Raw genomic sequence first — 24,785 nt, forward strand, 5'->3', positions numbered from 1 at the left:
TACCAGTACACCAAACGTTATAATTAAGAAAAACCTGAAATGCTAAACGTTCAGAAAAAAATTATTCAGCAGAAAGCTTGTGTGTGAGGCAGCCTGATCCCACACAGGATCTCCCATGTGAAATAGCACATACTATTATAGCGTAATAGAAATAATAATGGATTTTGGATTGATGAGGAAGAGTAAACTCATTTAGGAAGGAGACCAAGAAATTACCTATGTTATCTGACCCACTGCCTGTTTGAGGATGAAGCATTAAAAATACATGTATCACAGTAACTATTTGATACTACATATGGCATAAAAAAATAAATTGCTCTGCTTTTCCAAGAGAATGATTGTTCAAAGCCTCTTGCCATGCGAGAAAGACTTCAACTCTCAGTTAATTTAACAGGATTGCAACCATCTACTGCCACTCTGCTCCATTCATCTTAAGAAAGTCTGACACTGTACCACCAAAACAAACTGGCTGGATGGAGGAAAGTGTTCCCAAAGAAGCAAGTTATTCTGTCTGCACTTACCTCACACAGAATCACCAAGTAGTTAAACACATTTGGGAAGGGTCTAATACTGCCTGCCCGGAAAGCTGCAGTGACTGAGGGATCTACTGACAGCCTCAGTGTGCCAAAACTGGTTAAGTAACAGAAGATCTGGACGGAACATTATTTGAAAATCTGCTTGATGTCTAGTGAGAAGTGGAATAAACTGAGATACTTTCCTCCAGGACCAAATGATCTAAGCACAGGAGCGAGCTACTCTGGTGCCATCTGCCAGCACATCAAAGCTAGAGAATCCAAAACTTCTGCCCAGTAACAGCTGATCTTCACATCTTTTAATGGAAGATCTGCCAAGGGCAAAAATTAGGCAACGGCTCAAAGTACTGCCAACACAGGAACACATTTGGAGACATCCAGAGGAGTTCTTTCCCCAAAGAAGTCCACTAGTACTAAGACAAAACACAAAAAATATTCTGTAATTGACATTAAAATACTTTATTGGCTAGACAGAATGTGCAGTATGGATAGAAATATACTGAAATACAAAGTCCTCCAGAATACCATGTAGAAAAACCAAAATCCATACTTCTTATGTATATACATTGCCAAATGTATTCAAGAGTGTGAATAAGGTCCTATTTGCATTTTTTTTCCTTCTCTTGAAAGCGTATCTAGTGCAGTCCAAGGCCTTTTTGTTTCTTAAAAAGAAAATTGCACAGCTACCCTATTTCATCATTTGTCTGGAAATCTGATGAAATTTTACATACTTTTCTCTGCCTTGCTAGATCCTTTCAAGCTTGACTTCTGCCTCTTTTTTTCCCTCTGTCCCAGTATGCGATAGATTTTTTTCTTAGCCTCCTTTTGCCTCTGGAATTTCTGTTCATCCTCCTTCTGCTTAACTTTGAGATATTCTTTAAGTTGTTCCCGACGTTTCACTTTGGCTTTCCTGATCTTATAATTATTCACCGTACTTAAAGCATTGAGTAAGGCTGATATCTAAAACAGAAAATAGAGAATCAGTACACAAACAGTTCAGTTTTGGTGAGCAAGAAACAGTTTAACCCCAGCAGAGAGAATCAGAGATTCAAAGCAAGTTCCTAATTATTTCTGCACCTGCCACCCAATTTCTAAAATGGTTTAATTATTTGTCTTGTTAGGAAGTTAATCAAAGGTTTCATTTTTGCAAAACCTGATTTTGGCTAGATACTATTTAAAAGGCTATGCCTACTTGCTACTATAGAACACTTATACTGCAGTCTGGAACTTCCTGCCTTTGCAAACACACATAATTCTCAATTTTTGAAGCCAAGTATTTGCTTCAAGTCCTGTCTCTATTAATAATGCATAGCAATGACAAGTCCAATAAGAGACCACAGCTGCCAATTTAAGTTGCCCGTAACATAAAAGTACTACATCCAACTGAAATACCTTGCAAGTGCTGTGACAAGGACAAAAGTCGTATTTAGTCTTCAGGTGACCTACTAGTTTAAAAAATACACACTGTACACTCAGTGACAGTTCCAGATACATACTGCATGCCAAACAGGAACAAAACAAACTGCAGGTGAGGATTTTTCACTAGGAGCATGTATGTCTTCAACACTAGCAGTAGATTCAAGTGCTAAAAAAATAGTTAGAAATGGTCCAAGCAACATTTACCCTTCAGGAGTCCTTGTTTCAGAGTAAGTGATAATTACCTTCTTTTCATGAGGCTCCCTGATAACAGCTGGTCTCCACTGGTCTTTTGGAGTCTTGCCTTTCTTCTCAAGATTCTTAGGCTTGTTCTTAAAAGGCAGAGCCTTCTGCAGTGCTTTAGGAATGTGGAGCTTATTGAAATGCCTCTTCTCCCTCACAATAGGCTAAAAGAATGATATAGAACATATATAAGATTCATGATCTTAAAAGCTTTTATTTTGTTTTCCATCTTTCAGGGGAAAAAACCTAAACCACCACAAATCAAGAAAAAAAGCAAACACCCACCCCCACCACCCCTGACATCCAACTGTGAATGGTTAAGTTCACCCCAATTTTCCTACAGCAAAAGTCTCAGCAAGCTTCTGGAGAAAACTTCTGCCACGTACATTGCTTTTCTCGGTTTGCACCGGTCTGAGGCAGAGTGCAAATCTGACTGTGATCACTGGTTAAATAAAAAGGGGGCGGGGGGGAGAAGATGTGTCAAACATACCTTATACAGAGAATCTTTGTTTTGTTTCAGTTTAATGCCTCGCTCATGCCTCAGCTGGCCTGTTGTCTTCATTCCACTCCAACTGTCTTTCTCACCCACTGGCTTCAGCAAGGATGTTACAGGGTTATAGAATGTCGGGATGGAAACAGGATACCAAGTCCTCACAAAGACAATATCTGAAAGAAAAGGAAATGTTATTTGGCTCTATAACAACAGTTCATCACATCCACAGTCTATGCAAAGATTGCCTGAATATAATAGGTAACTAATACCTAGACCACATGCTAATACTGTGTTTGGTACATATATAAAATCTCTTCAACATGAGGCAAAAGCAACATAACTATTTGTACACTTGGATTCTGCAAAACCCCACAAAGTCATAAACAGTACATGTTCCTGAGGAGCAGCCAGCTGAACAGCACCCTATTCATTACTCATATTCAATTGAAGAACTAGCAATGGCGTTCATATATGTACCTGTGCCTCCACTATTACTAACAAAACCAATTTACTTTTCCTCTGACTACTTTAATAAAAGAATTTGCTTGCTTTTATTTTGCACACGCCATAATTTCAATGGGTTTAGGAAAACAGAGGCCATATAACCCCAAAAATAAGCATGAACTCATTTTCTCAACATCACAGTGACACTCAGCAAATACACAAGATCACTTACCCCCATGCCCTGCATAATTTCCCCAAAAGGTTAGGGAACAGAGTGAACTAGAGTTACAATGCCACTCTTTGGAGGTCTCAGAAAAAAAGTCTTTCTAGCACTTGTACCACTAAATACAATTCATCTTCATGTTCAAGGAGAAAAGCACACCATGCTGTGTAAAACACTTCAAAATACTCTGAGAAACAGGTCTCCAAGACAAACCTTTTCATCTGCATACAATATGACTTCCGAGTAAAACTGAAAGAAATCCAATATAAAATATACTTTATTTTTTTAAATTTCACTCTGCATCTCACCAGGTATTTCATGCTCTTTGAATTTACATCTCAATTATCAGATTCCAGAGATTCTGACACACGGCTTTTCAATCTGTGAAGCGGGATGAAAGTTGTGTGATAACTTACACAGAAAGTGCAACTTACCACTCATCAGCAACTTGTCTTCAAATGTTGCTCTGAAAGCTCCTACTGGAGTTCGAAGGGCCTTTTTGATCTGTCCCCGGATACCACTCACAGTACGAATTGCTGCACCTTCAAATTTAGCCACTTCCAACTGAGAGTTAAACATTCCCTGAAAGTGTGAATTACCTACCATTATTCAAGATGCTAAGTCTCTCTCTGTGACCCAGGTAGGCCACAAAAACACAAGTAATTCCCACAAGTATATCTTACAAGGAATAGGAAGAACATAACCTTGCCTTTAAATGCTAAGTGTGGACCACACCACAAACCTACCAAGCCAACTAAGATAATTTACTTAGAATCACATACTACAAGCAAGGCTTCTTAGCATTAAATATATATAATTAAAATTTCTAAAACATAACATATTTAAGAGAATCTGCCTAGTTTTCTTCTAAAGTCACGTGCTGGAACACAGCACACCTTAAAAGCAACTCAGCTGCCTTAAGTGGCTAGCTGTGAGGCTCTAATGCAATACAGCTCTCCAAGGTTTGTGCTTCTTTCATACATCACAAGTAAGTCAGGAAAAATTCTGTGTATGCTTAGTCTGAATACTTAAGTGCTTCACTGTTGGGATCAGTGCTTCATTGTTTACTGCCCCAAAAGCAGAATAAACCTGACCTCTTCCTGAGCCCGAAAGCACAACTAGGGACAGCTGGAACGTCAGTGAAAATTCACTTCTGCAATGCTTCCTGCCCCAAACGCTTTTGTAATTGTCCTAAGCACTGCTAAAAGTCATCGCTGATCCCAGAGCTGAAATTCAGTGGGCTCAAACTGCCTGAATGACACCAGAGACAGGTTCACATTCTCCAGAGGTGTCTGCCACTGTGGGAAGCTAATCAGTGGGTTTGAGGAAGGATGGGCAGGGGGAAACCACATTGAATGTGAGCCAGAAGACTGTTCCAGAATTTTGCCTCATTAACAATAATTCATATTCATTGGCTAATGATTAGCACCTTTAGAAAGGACAATGAAGCGAGCTCAAAAAAACCCCAAGCAGCTACTGAGATCCAGAACAGTATGCAACAATTACAGGGATCTTCTGCCTCAGGCAAGACAGATGTAGTCCCAGGTTGCATTCCTTCCTAACACCGGTACATGTGGTTTTACAGTACACATACCTACCTTAATAAAACAAGTGTTCTTAAAAATTTTGAATGGAAAACCAGTTAGCTTTAATTTCTTTACAATAGTTATAGATTTATCTAAATCGAGCACAACTCCTGTCGCAGCAATCCGGAAATCAGGCTGAAACATACAGAAATGAAAGACATTGCTGAATGTATATTTGCCACATAGCAAAGAAACCATTTCAATGATACAATTTCACTGCTTTTTACAGGTGGAGTTCAGAATTTATAACCTTTACAGGAGTACAGCAGCATGACAAAATGCAAATTGACTTTGTACAGACTAGTTGACTTGCCGCTGACATAACATTCCTACCATTCACTAACGAGATTTTCAAAACTGCCATTCTAATTACCTTGGAAGCAATCTAAGAGCCCTTGTTATCTACCTCCGCTGTGTTCTCTTTAGGAAACAGAATCTTACTCAGACAGGAAGTCTCAAAGGAGAAGTGCTTTGTGCACTGCTGTAAGTCACTATATTATGCTAGGGACACATGACAAAAATAGCTTTTTAATACATGTAACAAGATGACTGGGTAAAAGGACTTGAAGGGTATTTTAGGAAGGAGATAATCATCACCACTCCGATTACCGTTGTGGCTCATTACAATGCCATGCAAGGCTTTTGTTACATATAAACATAAATCTACCTTTTGGTAATATGTATGCAAAGGCCATAGTTGATAAATACTGCTTTAACATTATTTAAATTAATTCAGATACTCATAAACATCCTAACAAGACGTGCAAAAATCACACCGAGAGCAAACTTCAACAGGAACATCAGTATCTCATCCTGTAAGAAGGTTCAAAAAGTTATCTCAATACTTAGTACCTGAAAACCAAGTAGGTATAGATCCTTTCACAGAAAACCACAAAGTAGTATTTATCATTTTCAGTGTTGCAGATTTTATTTTTGTTAAATATTATATTTTAAAATTGTTAAATTGATTAAAAAAAAAGGAAACAAAACGACAAAGCCTCCATCCAGTTTCCCATCTAATCATAATACACCTTTTAAAAATTTGAGCCCACCTACCTTCTCAGTTCCTACAACATCAACACTTTCTCGTATGTAAACCTTCTTCCCTAAATCTATACATTTTATCCAAAGATCCATGGAAAACAGTAATCAACATTTTGTGATAACAAACCTACCGTTGCACCACTGACAGACTGAACTGCCAAAAATCCCGTCCCCTGAGGAGTGATGGGCCCTATAAGGAAACAAAACATTTACGCAAAGCTTTACTACACAAAATCTAGCCTCTACTTAAAAGTCAGAACACTTTGAAATACCTGCCAAATATTCTCAGTGAATATAAAAAAAAGTTTACAGCATTCAAGTCATTACTCACATATATAGCCCCATGACAGTTAAAGGAATGGTTAACAAGAAATTATTCACATACGGAAGCATTTGCATGGCTGGGCCCACCATGTGTGCAAGTGTCTCTCTGCACCGAGCCAACAAATCAGGTTCTTCTTTGATACAATACAGTCTAACAAAATGCTCAGAATTTGTTAAAAAGACAAATACTTCATAAAATCATTCAAAGAATTCACAAATAATAGGCAACTGCCTATCTTCCCATACTATTTGGTGTTATTTTATATTCCACAGTGAACACAACTTTTCAAGGTCTTCTAATTCCAAAAGCTACTGGCTGAATTTCTTGATACATCCTGTAAAACTTGAGAATTTTGTGACAATTAAGTGATACAGGATAGTAACTCTAGAACATTCTCACCCCAAAAAGCTGCTCCACAATGCATATGTTGTGGTGTGTACTTTAGAAGCCTATGACGCCCATTATGATCTTCAATGTAGAACATCGGGATAGTTTGAAATCGCCTCCATCCTAATGAGAGGATTAAAGGATCACGTGTCTTAAGTATCTTCTTATACCATCGGTGCTTCTTCAGGCGTAACTAATTAGAAGAAAAGATGAACAATGCTATTACAGCATAACAGCATTAATTGTGAAATTCAAGCTTTAATTTTCAGGAATGATTGAAAGCAACTTCCATCTACACCAGAATTTTTTATTCAGTAAGCCTTCTGTCTTCAAATATTCTCATTAACACTAGGTTGACTGGAAAGACAAAGCTAATCAGTATTTTGCTCACTTTAAAGTCATGCTTGCATGCACACAAGCTATTATATCTAAAATATACATATATACACATAGATGCTAGTAACTTTTCAATAGCCACTTGTTCATAGACCATGAACCCCACAGTACAATTTACATTTGCAATTTAGCAATCACAGTATCAGACCTTAGTCCCGAGACATCTCTGCAGATGAACATTAAACAGTAACTTCTTCCATTTCTCCAGTTAAGCCTGTAAAAATCCAGTGTCTGCTACCATAGAGTTAATTGTGTCAAAAGCCAATCCCCTATTCAAGAGGCAAAGATGAAGGTATCTCTCTGTGCTTACTGTAGCTTTGATAAACAGAAAATAAATAGTAACTCCAGAAACTATCAACTCCAGAAAGCATACCTGTCCCGACAAAGTGCACTCACAGCTTTGGCTACCTACCTGTACATAGCCGACGTTTCCTTCACTGTTGCCTAAACCACCCAGAATAATAGGATAATGAGGGTCAAAATTCAGGACAAATTCACATGGGACATTCTCAATCTCTATTCGAACATACATCCCAGGCCGGTAGCCCTCATACTGCACTCTGGTCTCATCATCTTGATCTTCAAATTCTGCTCGATTAAGCTACGTGACAAAGAGAAAGTCACCACATGTTTTACAAAACTGAAGTATTAACAACTTGTTCATGAGGTGCCAGTTCTATTTAAAACATGCTAACATTTATATAAATCTTCCGGGAAATATCCGATAGGTTTTGTGACTTTTTATTCTGAACAAGATCTCTGCCACCATGAATTCCTTCCAATTTGAAATCCCAAGTGGGCCTGTTAGTCTGCTTGAAAGACAGTACCCAAGAGAAGCAAATGACTGAGTGACTTCTGATGTATCTTTCATAATGGTGACTTTGGGTTTTAAAGATAGAACTGTCAAAAGCACATTTTTGATTTAGAAGCCCGAGTACCTTTTAAAGTTAACGTCCTGATCTTTAAGGTGTCACTTTATGAGGAGGCTGGGCTCCTATCTTACTCAGCAGCCTAAAAACACTTCTGTGCATCCTCACACTGCAGACCATCAAAAGGGTCTTTTCAAAGCTCTTCTGTACCATATGAATGTAGATATTGTGTAAATATTTAACAAGATAGCATTGTGAATAACAGAAGTATCACCCTCCTGTTCTAGCTCCTGACGTTCACCTACCTATAAGATGCCACATTTAAACAAATTAATCATTAATTTTGCTTCTCAAAAAAATTTTGATTCAGATTGAGATATGGCACAAATCTTCTCATCCAAGTTTGTTTGGGTTTTTTTTTTTCCAGCAGCTTTTGCACATCCCCACTTTAAGACCCTTGCCCTTCCATCCTGCAGTAGAATCACTGCTGAAATGTATTTCTGCAACAGGCCTTAAGTGAAACAGTTCTGAATTATCTTCTATTATTTTACTGGAATGTCCTTCTTTACACTTTAAGCTCTCTTAGCAAGCACATCAGTATACCAGAGTTCATATGATCACTTAAGACAGAGGCTAATGCAAGAGAGTAATGATTAATTTAATAACTATTTAGGACAAGATTTTTTCAGAAGAGAAGAAAAAGTTATGAGCAATGTAAGGCAATGTTCTCCAAGTCATCTAAAGAAAGCAGCTGCTTTCAAGCTTACAAGATTTCATCTAAAAAACCGAGGCCTGGAAACAAAACCAACACCTCCAATTCTGGATACAGTTACCCTGAAGCAATGGTCATCAATTATTTTTTCCTCAAAATAACCTGACAGTTTGATGAAAAAGACTGCCACATAGAACTTACTTATCCATTAATAACATAGCAAAAATCACACTAAAAATAATATCAGGAAAATATTGGACGCAAATTATCATGAAAAAGATTTTGACCTTCCTACACATAAAAGGATGCCTTTTCCCACCACCCATCCCACCTCCTCCTCCTGAGGGGTACCTTCTCTCATGGGTTTTTTTGAGATCTCTCACGCTAGTTCCACCACTAAGGGACAAATGAATAACTGTTAAAAATTTTAAGCAGATGAAGTTATGACTTATCCAGTGATTCAGAATATAGTTTAACTACTTAATTAAAATTGAGCTTTCAGTTATTTGGACTGTTTGTCTTTCCAGCTAATGGAATCAAGGAGTTAAACAATAAAAAAAATTACACGCCTGTATTTCTTTGCATGTACTTTCTGAAGTAGCTCCTAAATGTCATGCGTGTTTCCAGGAAAAAAACCTTTGGCAAACACTGCGGGGTGTTTCTGAAGATGTACAGCCAGATAAACCGCCAGGTTAACGGTTTGTACCTGTGCTTGTTTATGCATTTCTTCTTTAAGATCATCAAAGTATGTGGCATCCCCTTCATCATACTCTGCATCAAACATTTCTTTCAGTTTCCGTTTCTTGTCCATGCGTTCCTTTTTCTTTTCCTCCTCCTCAGGTTCTAGTTTGGACGTTTTTCCATCTTCCTCCTCTTCCTCACTTCCAGACTAATCAACAGCAAGTTATCAAACACATAAAACAGTTCACAGAAAACCACCCATTCTGATTAACAGTTAAAGATATATATAATCGAGTAACATTTTGTCATAATGCAAACTATTAGACCCTTCAAAGATGATAACTTCTGTCTAAAACTGAAGTCATTCAAACAAGAAGATGTAACTTCAGCAATGACCAAAACATTTAATGATCTAATCATATCCCTTTTCACTGAGAAAACTTCCTGACTTAATACTTACTTTAATGTCAGGGAGCAGACCTAGCACTGCCCTGTCTGTTATTCTGCAGCTAAAATAAGCCCACATAATAAAAGAATAAAAAAAGGAATTGTTGATTGCACTGAGTAGTAGCATGCTGGAAGGCAGCACTCTAAAGGCCAGAAAGGAGGAAGTTTGTTCACGACCCATTTGAAAACTGCCGAAATGATGCCATTGCATTTCATTATAAAATTGAGGGTAAAGCCATCAAGTTGCTCAGTCTGAAAAAAAAATTGATTTTTCTATCTGTAGTCACAGACAACTACAGTTCTGTTCTTGGAAGCTATCCAAGCCATAGCATAAAATTGCTTCCACCAGCTTCTTTTATGCAGATATGAGAAACAACTAGGAAACTGTCAGTTTCCACAATTTGTTGTGTTTAAACAGAGCGCTGTAATCTTCTGCATCAGATAAAATGACACAGTACAAACAGTTACGATCACATTTGGTTTTAAAATACTTCTCTCAGCTCCACCTCTTGATTAAGCCTGACACCTACTGTTAAATAAGTGAGGTGACTTCTCCCACATAATTAACTTTAAGCAACAATGTAGTTTGAGACTAAAAACATGCCATTCCAGACATTTATAGGTTCCAAAGTCCATAATACATATACCTTTTCCTCCTCATACCCATTGATTTCTTTCCTATTGATTTGTGAAAACTAAACTTATTACACAGGACACCTATCTCTTAATCAGAAACTCATATACATGTATGCTGCTAAAGAGCATAAAAACACAGGTCAGACCTCATCTCCTTCAGCGACATGCTTTCCTTTGTGCACAACACCGGTTTCAAGATCTTCAAAATCTCCATAAAGCTCTTCTGCAACAATAAGCACCCAAGAGACCTGACAATTAACCATTCTGTTATACTGCAGTTAACCATTCTGTTGTATTGTTCCATACAATTTCTCTTATTTTCAGTATTGTGTATTTCTCTGTACTGCTTTTAGATTAATTTCAGCCCAAATATTTTCTTCCCATCAACAGTTTTGTAAGTCTGTTCTGCCCTCTCTACAGTTTCAGGTGAAAATTCTCAGCTGAACATCAGTGGCTTCTCCTTTTCCTTTCAATCACTTTAATGTTACGATTTCAAAAATGTAAATAAAGTCCAGATAATTCCAAAGGATCATGCAGCACACTAGTCAGCACTCTAATGACACCGGCAGAGCAAATGAGCTATCTTTGAAATTATCTGCTATATTTAAACTTTTTATTAATTTTATTTTAAAAAATTAAAGTTCAAAACAAATGCTTATAGAAGCCTGTCAAACCAAAATCATTTTGCATATAAGACACAGACATCTTATTAGTATTTTCTAAATATTTCACAATTAAGAAAAAAAAAACAAAAACAAAACACACCACACAAACCACCACCTCCACAACATCTGAGGACAGATCTCACTTTTCAGTCAGATCTGAACGACCACTTTGTCTTCCCACTAAAGAAGAATTTCTGTTTATTTCTACCAAGACTATCCAAAAGAAACCATGCAAAGGGGATGAACAGCTGACTGATACATAACTCAAAGCTGGCATGGCCAAGTGTTGACTAAGGACTACTTCCTAATTTAAATTATATAGCCTATTTTCAGAACGCGCTACTTGCCTGCTGTTTGTACAGCTATTTACAGCAATGTTTAATTATATTACCATCTGTATAATACTTTATGCAATAGTTTGAAAAAAATTTGCAAGTATATTGCTAAAGCAAAACGTTCTACATACGTAACTACAAAGTCATACTTCTCTTAAAAACCCTGTATAATCATTTTTAGAAGTCTTACACATACCATCTTCCTCCAACAGTTTTGCTGCATCTTTATCATCTTCCCACTTCCCAGTAACAAAGCAGTCTCGAATACTGCTCATAACCTGCAAAATAACAGTATCGTTGCCTTGTACAGTTACAGCTTGTCATCAATAGAAACATCCTCCAATATGCTCCCCACTCCTCCATCAGAGATATGACCTCAGAGATAATCTGATATTCTCACACACAGCTCCACATCGAGACATCATTACCACTACACAATGCCTCAGCAAAAGCAGGACGTGAAACCAAATACAACTCTTGCCCAAAGGTCTTTACGCTAAAAATGTCTCTACGCTACATCATATTTTCATTTGGGGTTCCCCTGCTTTTTACTTCTCAGTAAATAAATAGCACACTATGATCCACCAAACAGTCAAGACAGCGAAGCATTAAACTGACCTACTCTAACATTCCATTCCTGTAAAAACAGACCTTGGAGCCCATTAGCTTGTAAATACTTATAAGGACAGCAAGTAGCAGAAGATGGGACGTTCTGGCCGTAGCTCCCATAGGTCTGTTTCAATTACAACTTAGTATTTCAAGAGAAACAGCCAGGACATAACCACTATAATATACGCAGCAGCAATTATCCAATGGTATTACCTCTTCTAAATCCCAGTCTTGTGGCCTTTCTATCAGAAATTTGGAGCAGTCAAGAGCATTAGCCTTCTGTTTGGATGCTTTGTCTGGACGGCTGACATGAAACAAACCTCCAAGTTCATCACCTCCATCCTCACTCTCGTGGTCCTCATCCTCGACAGCTAAAGGAAACACAGAAGCTGTGATTACTTCCCCCAAAGTACATGGATTACATTAATTAACAACCTCTCTTCTGCCTTATGTTCCACAATACCTGCAGTAGCTTGGGGGGGGGGCGGGGGGAGGGGAAGAAAGATGCAAACTAAAAACAGTGTTAAAAACAAAAGACTGAAGAAAGGTATATTGATCCAGTGTAAGAGTTAAATTAATACCCTCACAGGGACAAAATAAGGAGAGCAGCAATCAGGGAGATACTATACACCAGGATCATCGTGAACTTCAGTTGTGCAGTTGGTTCCACATGGAAACACGTAATTCATTTCACAGATTCCACATAGTTCAAACTTCTTTGAACAACCTGAAATCTGGTTCTATTTCCATACCTGGAATAATCAAAAAAAAAAACCAAACCTGCCCAATAAACAAACATATGATGTTTGTTGTAGAAACAATGCCAAAACAATCTGTATTTGAGAATCTGTCAGCAAACCTTCCTGCTCCTGCACTGTGGAAGGCTTACAAAACCCAAATTCTCATAGTGTTCTACAGAGGTTCTGCATGATGAGGTTTGTACACTCAGACAACTACTGGAAAAGTTGTGAATTAAACAGGACAAATAACATAAATAGCAAATTTTCTCTTCCTTTTAAGCCAGCTAGCTTTTCTTTTTCCTTGACAAACACCCTTATTACAGGCAAAACAGTAAGTCACATCTAAGAGAATATTCCACTCTCAGTCACTGTGAAACAGAAATTCCGGAGAACAGCCAAAAAATTATATTCCTTTATGAAACACAATTACCACAATGGATTTGCATAGTATCTACCAGATAGTTCTATAAATAACTGAACCTTAAATGTTTCGGGGAAAATAGTTGTACCGGAAAACATGAGTAACAATCAAGTAGTCTGCAAAATGAGCTCAAAATGCTTTTTACTGGAGAAGTAAAAACAGTCTTTTATTACAATTGTTAGTGAAAATTAGTATCAGCAATGAAAAAAAGTCAATTAACTCTCCTGAAACCTCCCAGTAAAAGACAGTGCTCAAAGATGCAGACTTGCAAACTTGGTAACAGCTAAAAAGCTACCATATATGAAGACAGCACAAGTTTCCAAACAGATTTGTACCTGTTCCATATACGAGTTTACGAAGATTGGGGGTTGAACATTGCTGTCTTAGAAAGGCCTGAGCTGCCTTCTGTGCAAGGTCCTCTTTCCACTTAAGTGCACCTGAAAAGGGAAAAAAATTGCATTCTACCTCCAAAAGAGAACAATAATTAGGAGCTATACACAAATAATTTAAATAAGGACATGACAACAGGCTTAAGAAGTGTAGGCACAACCCAGCTTCTTTTTTTCATGCTCCATATATAGACCAAAACTAAATTGTGGCTAAAAAATCCTACCACTGATTTTTTTTTCCTGACATGTCCTAATTTTAGGACAAAAGTTTAAGACATAATTAGCAATAGTAACAGATTTGATCATTTTCATGGTGGTACGTGTCTTCTTCAGAGACCTGCAGAATGGCTGAGGTTGGAAGAGACTTCTGGAGGTCATCCTGTCCAGCCCGGTCACACCTAGAGCAGGTTGCCCAACACCACGTTCAGATGGCTTTGGGGTATCTCCAAGGCTGGTGGTTCCACAACTTCTCTGGGCAACCTGCTCCAGCGCTCAATGAGTAGTTAAAACATTTTCGCAACATTCCTCCAAGAATGTTTTATTCTTTCTAAATTTAATACAAGCATCATCATTTGTTTTACACACATAGCCACAAGTTAAGAGAAATATATGCAGAATCAATGACATTTATAAACTTAATCACCTCCATTTTAGGGAAAGGAAACCTGAGACCTGCATACTACACTGCAAATTAAAGGCTTAATAAAAAAGCAGATAATCCCAGGTTTCCCAACTTAAGTTTGCCGCTTAACAACTACATAAGTAAATATATTTGAGGGGCAACTTTATATAATATTTACTAATTATAATATCCTTTAACAATAAACCCAATTAAAAAGGGGCAGTAAAAAATGTTAACATTTACAGTCTACCTGCCGTGTCAGCAGAAAAATCTTTTTTTTCTTCATACTCCTCTTCCCCTCGCAGTAGATTCTCTACATCGTCATCCTCAGCTTCTACAGCTTTAAGTTTCGTCTGTCTAGTACTACCAGCTTTCTTAGCTTGAGTGTGCTGAAATCCCTTTCTATTTGACTCTTCAACTTCTAAGTCATCACGCGATCCTTCTTCACCATCGCCCTCATCGACAGAAGAGTTTTCAACCTCAGATTCTGATGCTTCTTCTGCTGTACAGTTTCCTGAATCTGTAGTGAGCACTGCTTTTCTTTTCAGACTGTGATCTGAGATTTGTGATCTCATTTCTGTATCTTCACTATTTATTCCATACTGCTTAGATTCAGCTGCTCTTTTGGTTGCAGTCTCAAATTCACTCTCTGAGCTTTCATTTTCGTAAGTCCTTTGCTGCTCCTCCTCTTCCTCATCATCATATTCTTCTTCCATTTCACTCTCTTCAGGGCCAGTTTTTCCTCCTTCCTCTTCAGAACTCATCTCAAGATCATCATCACTGTCTGCAAATGCTGGCAGTTCATTCACAGCTTCTTCTTTAGCCACATCTGTTTTCAGACGTTTGGCTCTCCCAACAGCCATCTCTTCCCCTAATAGCTCTCTGTCACTTTCCTCCTCAGCATCATCTTCATCATCACCATCACTTCCATCCTCAGACATTGCTTCTGCTTCATCTTCTTGGTCGTCTTCTTCATCACTTACTGCATCATCATTTTCTTTCTCCTCTTCTTCAAATAATGCCTTCCGACGTACTCTTCCAGTCTTCAAATCAACCTGTCTCTCTTCTTTTGGCATCACAAACCTGGTTTTCCGAAGATCATATATGGGGTAAGATGGTAAAGTACAAGAAAATTTTAATGAAACAATGAAGCTTTATGTTAACATTATTTTGATTTTATCCTTTTTTAAACACGGCAAGGTTATGGAGAACATAACAAAGGCAATGGAATTCTTTTAAGTATGGAATGCTTAACTCAAGAATACATCCTATGTTATAGCCATAAATAATTCCAAGAAATATCTTTGTTTTCCCTGGAATGAAATCAAGTTATACAATGAATTTTCCTGGAGATTATAACTGCCATCCTCCAGAACTCTGAAAAACAACAGAACTGTTACCTAGGGCTGTACCAGCAAGGAACTCCTGGAAGGCAGGACTATACTGCCTGCAAAACTCTTCTAATATCCATTATTCCTACTTCAAAATGCACGTGGCATAGAAGTAGTTTCAGAAGAGGAAGAATCAGGCAATAATCCATTCTACTAACTGTGCTCTATTGAATTTTTTTCCTAAATTAAAGCCTGACATTAAAGATTCATTCATGCTCAAACAAGGCTCAGCATTCAAAACTTACTCTTGTCCTACGTCTTCTGAACCTAAGGGTCTAGAGTCCATGAAGAGAGAGACCTTGCTTGACGCCATCTTAACATCAATGGCTGAATGTGTGGAGATGAGGCTCTGAACTAGTTCATGTTTTGGTATCACTTCCTCCTGGAAAGCCAAGATTTTTTTTACTTTTCAGTTAAAGTGAATAAACAAGTGTCTAATAAGCAGCTTACAGTCATTAATATGCCTAAAACAAAATATGCATACACAAGAAAAAAATCCAAAGCATTTTAAAGAAACACCTTCTCACAATAGTAAGTTCTCCCCCTTCCCATCTTCACACTTCAAGAAAGCATACAACATTAACACAAGGAAAATTCAAGAGGGCCTCCCTCACAGCACATAACCACTACAGTAAGTACCAGCAAGCATACATTATCACAGACCAAACGTATTTAACATTTAGCACAACACAGGGGAAACCACTGAATTCAATCTGTATGCAAACATTTTCCACCTCTTCCTCTGACCAGTCAAATCCTTTAAGTGATCTTCCACAGTCACCCTACCCTGCAAAATACACGTGATAATATCCCAGCACCAGAAGTTTTTATAAATCTTAAATCGATGTCTGGAAAGTTAATGAAACTAACTTTAGGTACATAATATTAACCAACCCTTCAAATGTTTTGCACAGTATTTTACACAGAGACAATAAAATACCCCTCCTCTGAAATCACTAGAGAAAACAAAATTACCTACTACAGATACAGAAGGACTGATTATTTTAAATAAGCTTACTTTTAAACACTCATTTTGATTCTAAGGATAAAAACTATGTTTTGCAAGAGAACTCGAATTATCAACAGCATTCTCTTACCTCTTCTTTTAAAGCGTGGCTTCCACCAAGGTCAATATAAACAGCATCTTTATCATACACGATGCCCCCAACTCCTGAAAGAGGGGCATAGACTAGTTTCTCTTTCTCATTTAAGGAACGCTTCTTCTGCTGTTCAGGTAGAGCACAGGGGTCTGGTAGGAAACTCACATCGCTCACAGTAAAGTCTCCTACACCTGGGGCAACAGACAAGGGAAGCAATAAGGTTTTTATGAAGTTTTGATTCTGAAATTTGTGCAATTCACCATGAAGAGATACAAGGGAAAAAATCTAAACCATCACAGCATTCAGTAATTCATCAACAGCAAAGTCTGTATCAAACATCCAGTTCTTCTGCCTTACCCCTGAACTTAGAAAAGCATACATAAGTTCACTGGCATACTGCAGAGCCCTGGGTTTGTCTGCTTGCTTTTAAATGAGAAAACCAGCAACTCTCTTTTCTAAGTAGGTCTGTAAATTTATTATTAAAATATTTCTGAATTTAAGCTTTTAAATCATTCACTTAAAATATTAAATATATTCAATGATTACGAGAAGTTTTACACAAGCCAAATTTACTTTCTACTATTAGGGCAGGTAAGTTTTGCACTTCAAGCACCTTTTAAAGCAAAACACCTTTGAAAAACTTCAGACATTGCCAATACTGTGTTTAACACTGCACCAAAAATGCATAATTAAAAGCAAAACTATATAAATTAATCATTTTTACAAAAAAAGGTATTATGAAAAGTAATTTCCAAAAGCATAACGTGTATTTAGAAAGGTGAAAAATCTATTTTACAACATACAGTTTAAAGACACAAATCATTCCGCAATAAAAATAGCAACAGCTATGTTGTTATTCATACATCAACACAAAAACAGTTTTAAGAATCTGACAAATTACCTGGCATATGAATTTGACTTCTGTTTTTCAGGTGTGCTCCTCTCAAGTACCCATAAAGTGATATCTTCCTGTCACATTTAGGATTGACTCGAACATCTTCTGGGTTTGTCAACTCTTCCATTCTACTCAACATTAAAAAAAAAAAGTTAGAATATCCAGCAGTTCTCCAACAGTAACTTTTGAAACAATGTAATTTAACAAGGGAACTGCAGCATCACTTGCTGCCACTGCATGTTCTGCAGACTAATAATCAAAATCGAATGATCTTAAGAAAAAAAATTAATGGAAAAAAAGATCTTTCAAAAATACTTTTAAATTGTATTTTAAAACTCCTATAATCGTGTTCAACAATGTATTTCCAAAAGACTTACTGACATTTCACTAAACACATACTGCTTTCCTAGGACGTAAGATTTTATACACTTTTCACACACAACCCTCCTTAAATCACTTTTGCCATTAGAGGGAAAACAGCTGAAAGTCACATTCCCTGCAGCCATACAACACTTTATTTTCCCTAATAATAGGAGTGAGCAATACCAAAACTACCACAGGGAAGGGGAGAGGGACAGACTGGCTGTTTTGAGGCATAGGAGTGGGGAGAAACTCCTTCCAGAGCTCCTTTCTACACTGCACAAGGGAGGCCAAACAACCACACAGCCCAGGACGAAAGGCACACATTCTGGCTGCAAATCAGCTTAAAACCGACCTACCAACCAACCTAACTGTAACAGTTATAGCAACATAAAACAATGTTACTGAAAGACAAAAAAATATTTTTTTCTCCCTTTCCCCTCTCTGTGTACTTTGCAGGACTTTGCATAATGCTTATCTACTTCTCTGACAATTTTTTCCAAAAAAGTGGAGCTTTGAAAAAGCTTTGTTCTAGGCACCTTGGACACTTGTGGGAGTTCAGTCCTAACTGTAAGCATTCTGGCGATAAAATATGAAAGGTGAGGTAATTTCTCAGATAGGCACAGCCACCATCAAGACCGCTTCCATGTTCCAAAGAGACTGTGAATCAAATGCTGTATGTGGAAATGTAGCAGAAAGGGTGTTTCCAGGAACTCAAGAGGACTAATTCACCAGACATTACTAAATTGCTGGCATGCTGTTTCTTTTCCACAGAAATTAAATAAAATCATCAACAAGCAGGATTATCTTAGTATTTTTTTTCTGTGTTTCAAAAGTATTTACAATATACCAAATGCCTGTCTACATGATCCGATCCAAGTGAAAACTCAGCGGCTGAAGTTATTGGCACAAACCTGGTAAGTACGCTTTCATTTCCCCAGAGACATCTAGGTAACACTAAATACCCATTCACACAGAGCTGACTGGTTCTAGTATCACAGTTTTCTTAAACAGCAAAGTGCTGTCTATGCTGAGATTGAAGAACAGAGAGAAAAGCACACACCTGTCTGCAAGAACATATGGGTGAGACGTTTGCCAAGTAAGAGGTCGGAATTTCATAACTGAGATGAAACGCCCCAAATTGTGAACTTCCTGCTTCTGATACTCTCCGTGAACCATCCCAGACAGATAAAACAGCTTTGCACCCTAAAACACATTAAAAAGACATAAAAACATTAAACGTCAATTAAATACCTACAAAACTAAAATAAGGTAATGCAATTCAAATTTGTCTCAAATTTGTTCCAAATAATCGGAAATTGCAGATTACAACTGGTTGCAAAAGATCAAACTAACTAGTTCACTTGAATGTGAAAATTGCCCCCTGAATCTTAGGGGAAAAAATTCACATCCAGAAAACCTCGTACAAAGGTCAATTTGTCTCTCAGGCTGCAAGCAGCTACTCCTTTTATATATATATTTATATATATACTCCTGCGTAACAGACCTTTTAACTAGTATCTCATGTTCAGTGGCTTGTCACACTGGGATACAGAATAATTATACAAGTATTTTAGCAAATAAAAGAAAGATTATACAATCTGACACAACATCAGCATTGCCCATTTATAATTTTAAAAATATATTATGTATAAAAATATGTCTAAATATATATATTATTTAAGAAATGTAAGAACATACTAAACACTTCAGTATCGCCCCACTTTTAATTTCACTTCCACAATGCAAAATATATAGAAAAAATAATATTTATGTCATACCGGGTACACTTCAGTCCAGAATCTGTGCTTTAACTTCTTTTTAGTTTTCCTTAATTGTTTGTTGTTCTTGAATGTATCGAGGTGAGTGAGAACTCCCATAATTTTGGGAAAGCCATGTACCTGACAAATGTTCAGGAATTCAAACGTCTCCATCTCAAATCCAAAGCTGGCATCAATAAGCATTAGAACCTGAAAACACAAGTCAGCATTTCATTACACCAATACCACAGTGCCCACAGGAGCCGATTTCAAAGACCACACCTTTCAAGTCGCAAGCTTCTTAGGAACCAAAATCTTGGCAAAAGTTTTGTTCTTTATTTTCGCATAACCTGAAAATCAGCTTTGGCTTTTTAATTAAAGTATGGGTCTTAGCTGCTGTAGAAGTTAGCAGGCCTTAGAAAATCAAATCTCTTCTACCAATCAATCAGATTTCCTTTATATAGGTTTGATTTGCTCATTGTCTCTGAAAAAACTATAGAAGAGTAAGGCTGCTCTACAAACGCAACAACATACAGCATCATAGTAAGGTCTGAATAGGTGTTTACTTGGTGAATTTAAAATAAGCAAACTTGAGTACCTTCCAACATCTGCAGGAACGTCTGAGGAAATTAATAAAAAAATACTTTGTGTCTTGGATGCACTAATGCCTCTAAAGGCATTAATAAGCTAAAATTAGGCAAACTTAGTTCACACACTGCAATTATTGTTACGCATCACTAAAACACACTGACACAGGAAAACAACACCCAACAGTCCCATGAGAAAACAAGCGAAGTCGTATTAGGTCCTCAGCAAAACACATGGCAACCAACAACAGAGATCTGCAAGCGATTCTGTCATCTCAGCCTCCTAACAATAAAACCAAGCAGATGCTCAGCACCACCACGTGCAGGCAGAACCTCAAACATCCGTCACTTCTACTAACAAAAAATTTTAGTATTTTTTAATACATCTCCCTTCCTCAAGTAGAGAGCATACAAGTAGAACAGTATCTGGATTAGCACACCCACGTATTTACCTGATCAGATAATAAACTCTAAATCCACACAGAATATATCTAAACAGACAAATGGATCATGCATTGGGTCCGTGAGATCCATTGATGCAATAACTGAACCAAAAATTACAAGTACATTACAACGGCGACCACACTCTGCTGAAATCAATCATAATACTACACAGTGATCTTCAAAGATGGAGACATCAGAGTGCATCACATAAAACCAGCCAGTAAACTAATATGTTACTTCTGCTTCATACATTAGTTGCAAGCTTCTTGACTAAAAACCATTCTCAGATTTTACATTTTTGTTTGACCAAAACACCTCAATGAAAAGTGACTATTACCTTGGCTTGTTGCAAGATCTTCCATTAAAAGTTTACAGTTGTACTTCCCTTCTTCCACATCCTCCCCACCACCATACACACACACTTTAATTCCCCCCACCCCCAGGATAAAGAAAGTCCTAGGAGTTGTTCCAGAACATTAGGTTTATTTTCAAGCTCAGTCCTGTTCTCTGAAATCAAACACAGTTTTTCCTTCCATAGCAATAGGTAGAGAAATCTGACACTGGTGCAGTCAAGTCAGAAGTAGTACTTTCAATATAAACTATACTAGAAATCACATGCCATTGTTAACTTACCAAATCAGCAACTTTAGCCAGGTCAATCATTGTGTTAATGTCACATCCACATTCAATAATAGTTAGCCTGCGTTTTTTACCTGAAATTACAGAATTAAGAATCAAAGACTGAAACAGAGGAAGCAAACTAACCATCCACTGCTTTCTTTTCAGGTCACATTCCTGAAGTTCGTCGAGAGATTCTGGAATTCAAATTCCTGTCTAGCATGCAGATAGACCAACATGCATCATTGCACCGGTGCCCGTTTTCAAATCTTTATAATTCTGCTAAGTTTTAACATTTTTGTTTAAAATTATCAGGTTGAGTACATGTTTTCAAAGGAGTTGTTTGGTCTTTTCAAAAAATACTACTTCCCAAAAGAATGGGAAACCTGTAGAGGTTAGAATGAAATCAGGAAAAGCCAGAATGAGGATCCCCAGCAGGGCAGAAAACAAGTTTAGAGGGGCAAGTCCCCCCAAAGCCTAAATCTCATTTTTCTTCTACTATTAATAAGCATGCCTGGTAACACATTCAAATGATTTCTTTACAATGACCAAAAATTAAGAGAACATAAACATGTCCTAGCTCTAAAGGCAAGGCAAATAAGGAGTGCAAAATAAGCATTTCCATTTCTCCTGTTCTTACCAGAAACAATTGTAACAGGACCCCGGATTTCAACCAGCTTTTGCCTTGTGAAGTTCTTAATGAGACATTTTATTAAGGTGCTCTTCCCCACCTTGGGAGGGCCAACTACAACCACCACCACAGGAGGAGGCTCCAAAGGAGTACGGTCGACCACAGGAATATGATGTTTTTTAGTCTTCAAATCCTGAGTTCTGAGAAGAAATTTGTAATAAATAAATACAAGAACTTAAGAAACAGTAATATATATTCTTTTTATGTGCTCTGCTTTCAGCTTGGATAAGTTAATTTTCCTTTTAGTAGCTGCTACAGTGCTGCGTTTTGGATTTGGTACGAGAATGTTGATAACACACTTAAGTTTTAGTTGATACTAAATAGTGCTTACTCTAAATCAAGGATTTTTCAGTTTCCATGCTCTGCCAGCAAGCGGGTGCACAAGAAGCTGGGAGGGAGCAGAGCCAGGACAGCTGACTCGAACTAACCAAAGGGATATTTCATACCACAGAACATCATGCTCACTACATAAAGCTGGGAAAAGAAGAAGGATGCAGGGAATGTTCAGAGTTAATAGCATTTTTCTTCCAAGTGACCGTTACACATGATGGAACCCTGCTTTCCTGGGGATGGCTGAACCCCTGCCTGGCAATGGGAAGCAGTGAATGAATTCCTTGTTTTCCTTTCCTTGCGCATGCAGTCCTTGCTTTACCTATTAAACTGCCTTTATGTCAACCCACAAATTTTACTTTTGATTTTCCCAGTTCTCTCCCCCATTCCACTGTGGGAGGGGATGCGAGCAAGTGGCTGCGTGGTGCTTAGTTGCCAACTTGAGTTAAACCACAACAGAAAGTCTTCAGTATTTGCAAAAGCTTGGACACAGGTTCACCAAGCGCCTAGATGCTAATACATATGTGAAACTCCCACCAAGTGTAAGAAACTACATATATCTGTTTCCATTGAGAGTAACACGGCTGTACCACAAAACACAGATGCAGAAAGCATCACATTTCTGATACATGCATAAAATACAACATATCCTGGTAAACAATGAAAGCTTTGTGAGCACAGCAGTGAAAATTACACTATGTCTACTTCTACACAATGCAACAGAGAAATTTCATCCAACACTTCTATGTAGCCAACCCTGCATGCTCTATAGCCAATGCGCTCTATAGCCATTTCTTACCTGTGGAAAGTTCTGGCCATCCGCACAGCGGACTGGACTGTAAAGGCTTTGGGGTTTCTCTTCCGCGCATTCTCCTCATCTCCTATTCCCAGGTCATTGAGATAACGTTTCCTTTTCTTCTCTGCCTTTGGCCCACTATGCTTCACACGATGCTTCTTCTTCTCTTTTTCCTCCATCTTACTCTTCCAACAATTTATTTACAATCGATACGATGGGAAGTGCCTCCGTGTGCTCGCGCACGGCTAACAGGGGAAGCAAACGCGGTGAGCACACGCACACCTGTAACCAGCGCCCCGCCACCTCCGGGAAAGCAGCTGCTCGCTCCCTGCATGGACGCACACGAGAAGCGCCGAGGCCCGCACACCGCTCCGCACCGCTCCGCACCGCTCCCCGCGCTCGCCAGGCGGCCGCAGGGCTAGGCCCAGGCCATGCCCCGCGCCCGGCAGCCCGCGGGTCCCCGGCCCGGCCGGTACTTCTAACCCCGGGCAGAGCGGAGTCCCAAAGCCGCCGCGGCGGCGAGCTGCCGGGCAAGCCACCCGCAGGCCCCTGCGGCCCGGGAGAGGGTCCCCCAGCGGCGACACCACTCACCTGTCCCGCCGCGCCGCTGCCTCCGCGTGGGCCCGCCCCGCCCGGCCCGCTTCCTTCCGCCGGCCCCCGGGAAACGGCGGCTGCGCTCGGAGTTCCGGGCGAGGCGGCGGCTGCGGCGGAGCGCTATTGCCGGCGCACACGGCAGAGAGGCCCGCCCGCCCGGCGAGGTGAGGCGAGGCGAGCCGAGCCCCGGTGGTTGCGCTCCCTTTGGGAACAAACAAGGGCGGCGGGGGCTGAGGCAGCCTGCGGGCTGCCCCGCCGACGGCCCCTGAGGAGGGCTCGGCTGCCCGGCGGCCGCTCGGGGCTTGCGGGCCTGCCCCGCTGCAAACTGCTTGCTGCGGCGCCACAATCGGTGTGAAGATCTTTTTCTTAAAAAAGGAATCCTTACCGGGGGACACGGGAGGGCACACAAGTCAGTAAAACCGCGCGAAGGGCTCCCCAGTGCTGTGAATGAGATGGGGGCATTTCTCACCTGCCAATGCCACCACCCGTCAGGCCGTGACTAGGCCTGTGGGCTCTAGGTGAGAAGTGGGTACTGGTTCCTCTCATGTAGGCAGGTCCTCCTGAAGTTACTTACAGGTACAGCCCCTTCCTAATTAAGTGAATAGCCCTCTTCTCCACGGTAATTTGCCTTATGCCAAGAAACTGTGAGGAGCAGGACTGCTAATGAAGTGTCAAGGTTGTGAGATGCAGCTTCTGTGATCGGAGAGACCAGATCTTGCTTCCCAGGTGGGCAGCTTCCAGCAGGGCCTCAACGCCAAGGGCTGTGGCTGTCCCTCTGGTCCTGCTGCTAGAGGAGGAGGCCGAGAAGAAAAGAATGGGCCTCACGGGCTCCCATAAAATGAGGAACTCGAGACACCTAGCAGCGCAGTAAGCCCAGGATCACTATAAACCACGCTGGTAAATCTGGGTCCTCACTATCTCTCTTTGACAAGCTATGTGAACGAAAACACGGTTTTCAATATTCAGCATGCAAAAACCTTCCTTCTCAATAAACAGGAGCATT

General features: G+C 39.2%; 1 protein-coding gene across 1 annotated transcript; it reads right to left on the reverse strand.

Annotated features, from left to right (window-relative positions):
• Positions 1-980: 980 nt before the first annotated feature.
• BMS1 (BMS1 ribosome biogenesis factor) lies at positions 981-23,826 on the reverse strand. The gene is made up of 23 exons (XM_040606477.1): positions 23,780-23,826; positions 23,192-23,433; positions 22,012-22,202; positions 21,387-21,466; positions 19,744-19,932; positions 19,026-19,168; positions 17,609-17,730; positions 16,705-16,898; positions 15,853-15,989; positions 14,467-15,299; positions 13,541-13,642; positions 12,258-12,415; positions 11,632-11,713; positions 10,582-10,658; positions 9,378-9,560; positions 7,503-7,691; positions 6,707-6,887; positions 6,114-6,172; positions 4,951-5,073; positions 3,787-3,934; positions 2,683-2,858; positions 2,195-2,356; positions 981-1,493 (listed from the first exon to the last, which is right to left on the reverse strand). The coding sequence occupies exons 2-23, from the start codon at positions 23,365-23,367 to the stop codon at positions 1,257-1,259; spliced, it is 3,942 nt and encodes a 1,313-aa protein (XP_040462411.1). The 5' UTR covers positions 23,368-23,433; positions 23,780-23,826; the 3' UTR covers positions 981-1,256.
• Positions 23,827-24,785: the final 959 nt, after the last annotated feature.

Source organism: Falco naumanni, chromosome 9 (assembly GCF_017639655.2).
Source record: "Falco naumanni isolate bFalNau1 chromosome 9, bFalNau1.pat, whole genome shotgun sequence".
In the NCBI taxonomy this organism is placed as follows: Eukaryota; Metazoa; Chordata; class Aves; order Falconiformes; family Falconidae; genus Falco; species Falco naumanni.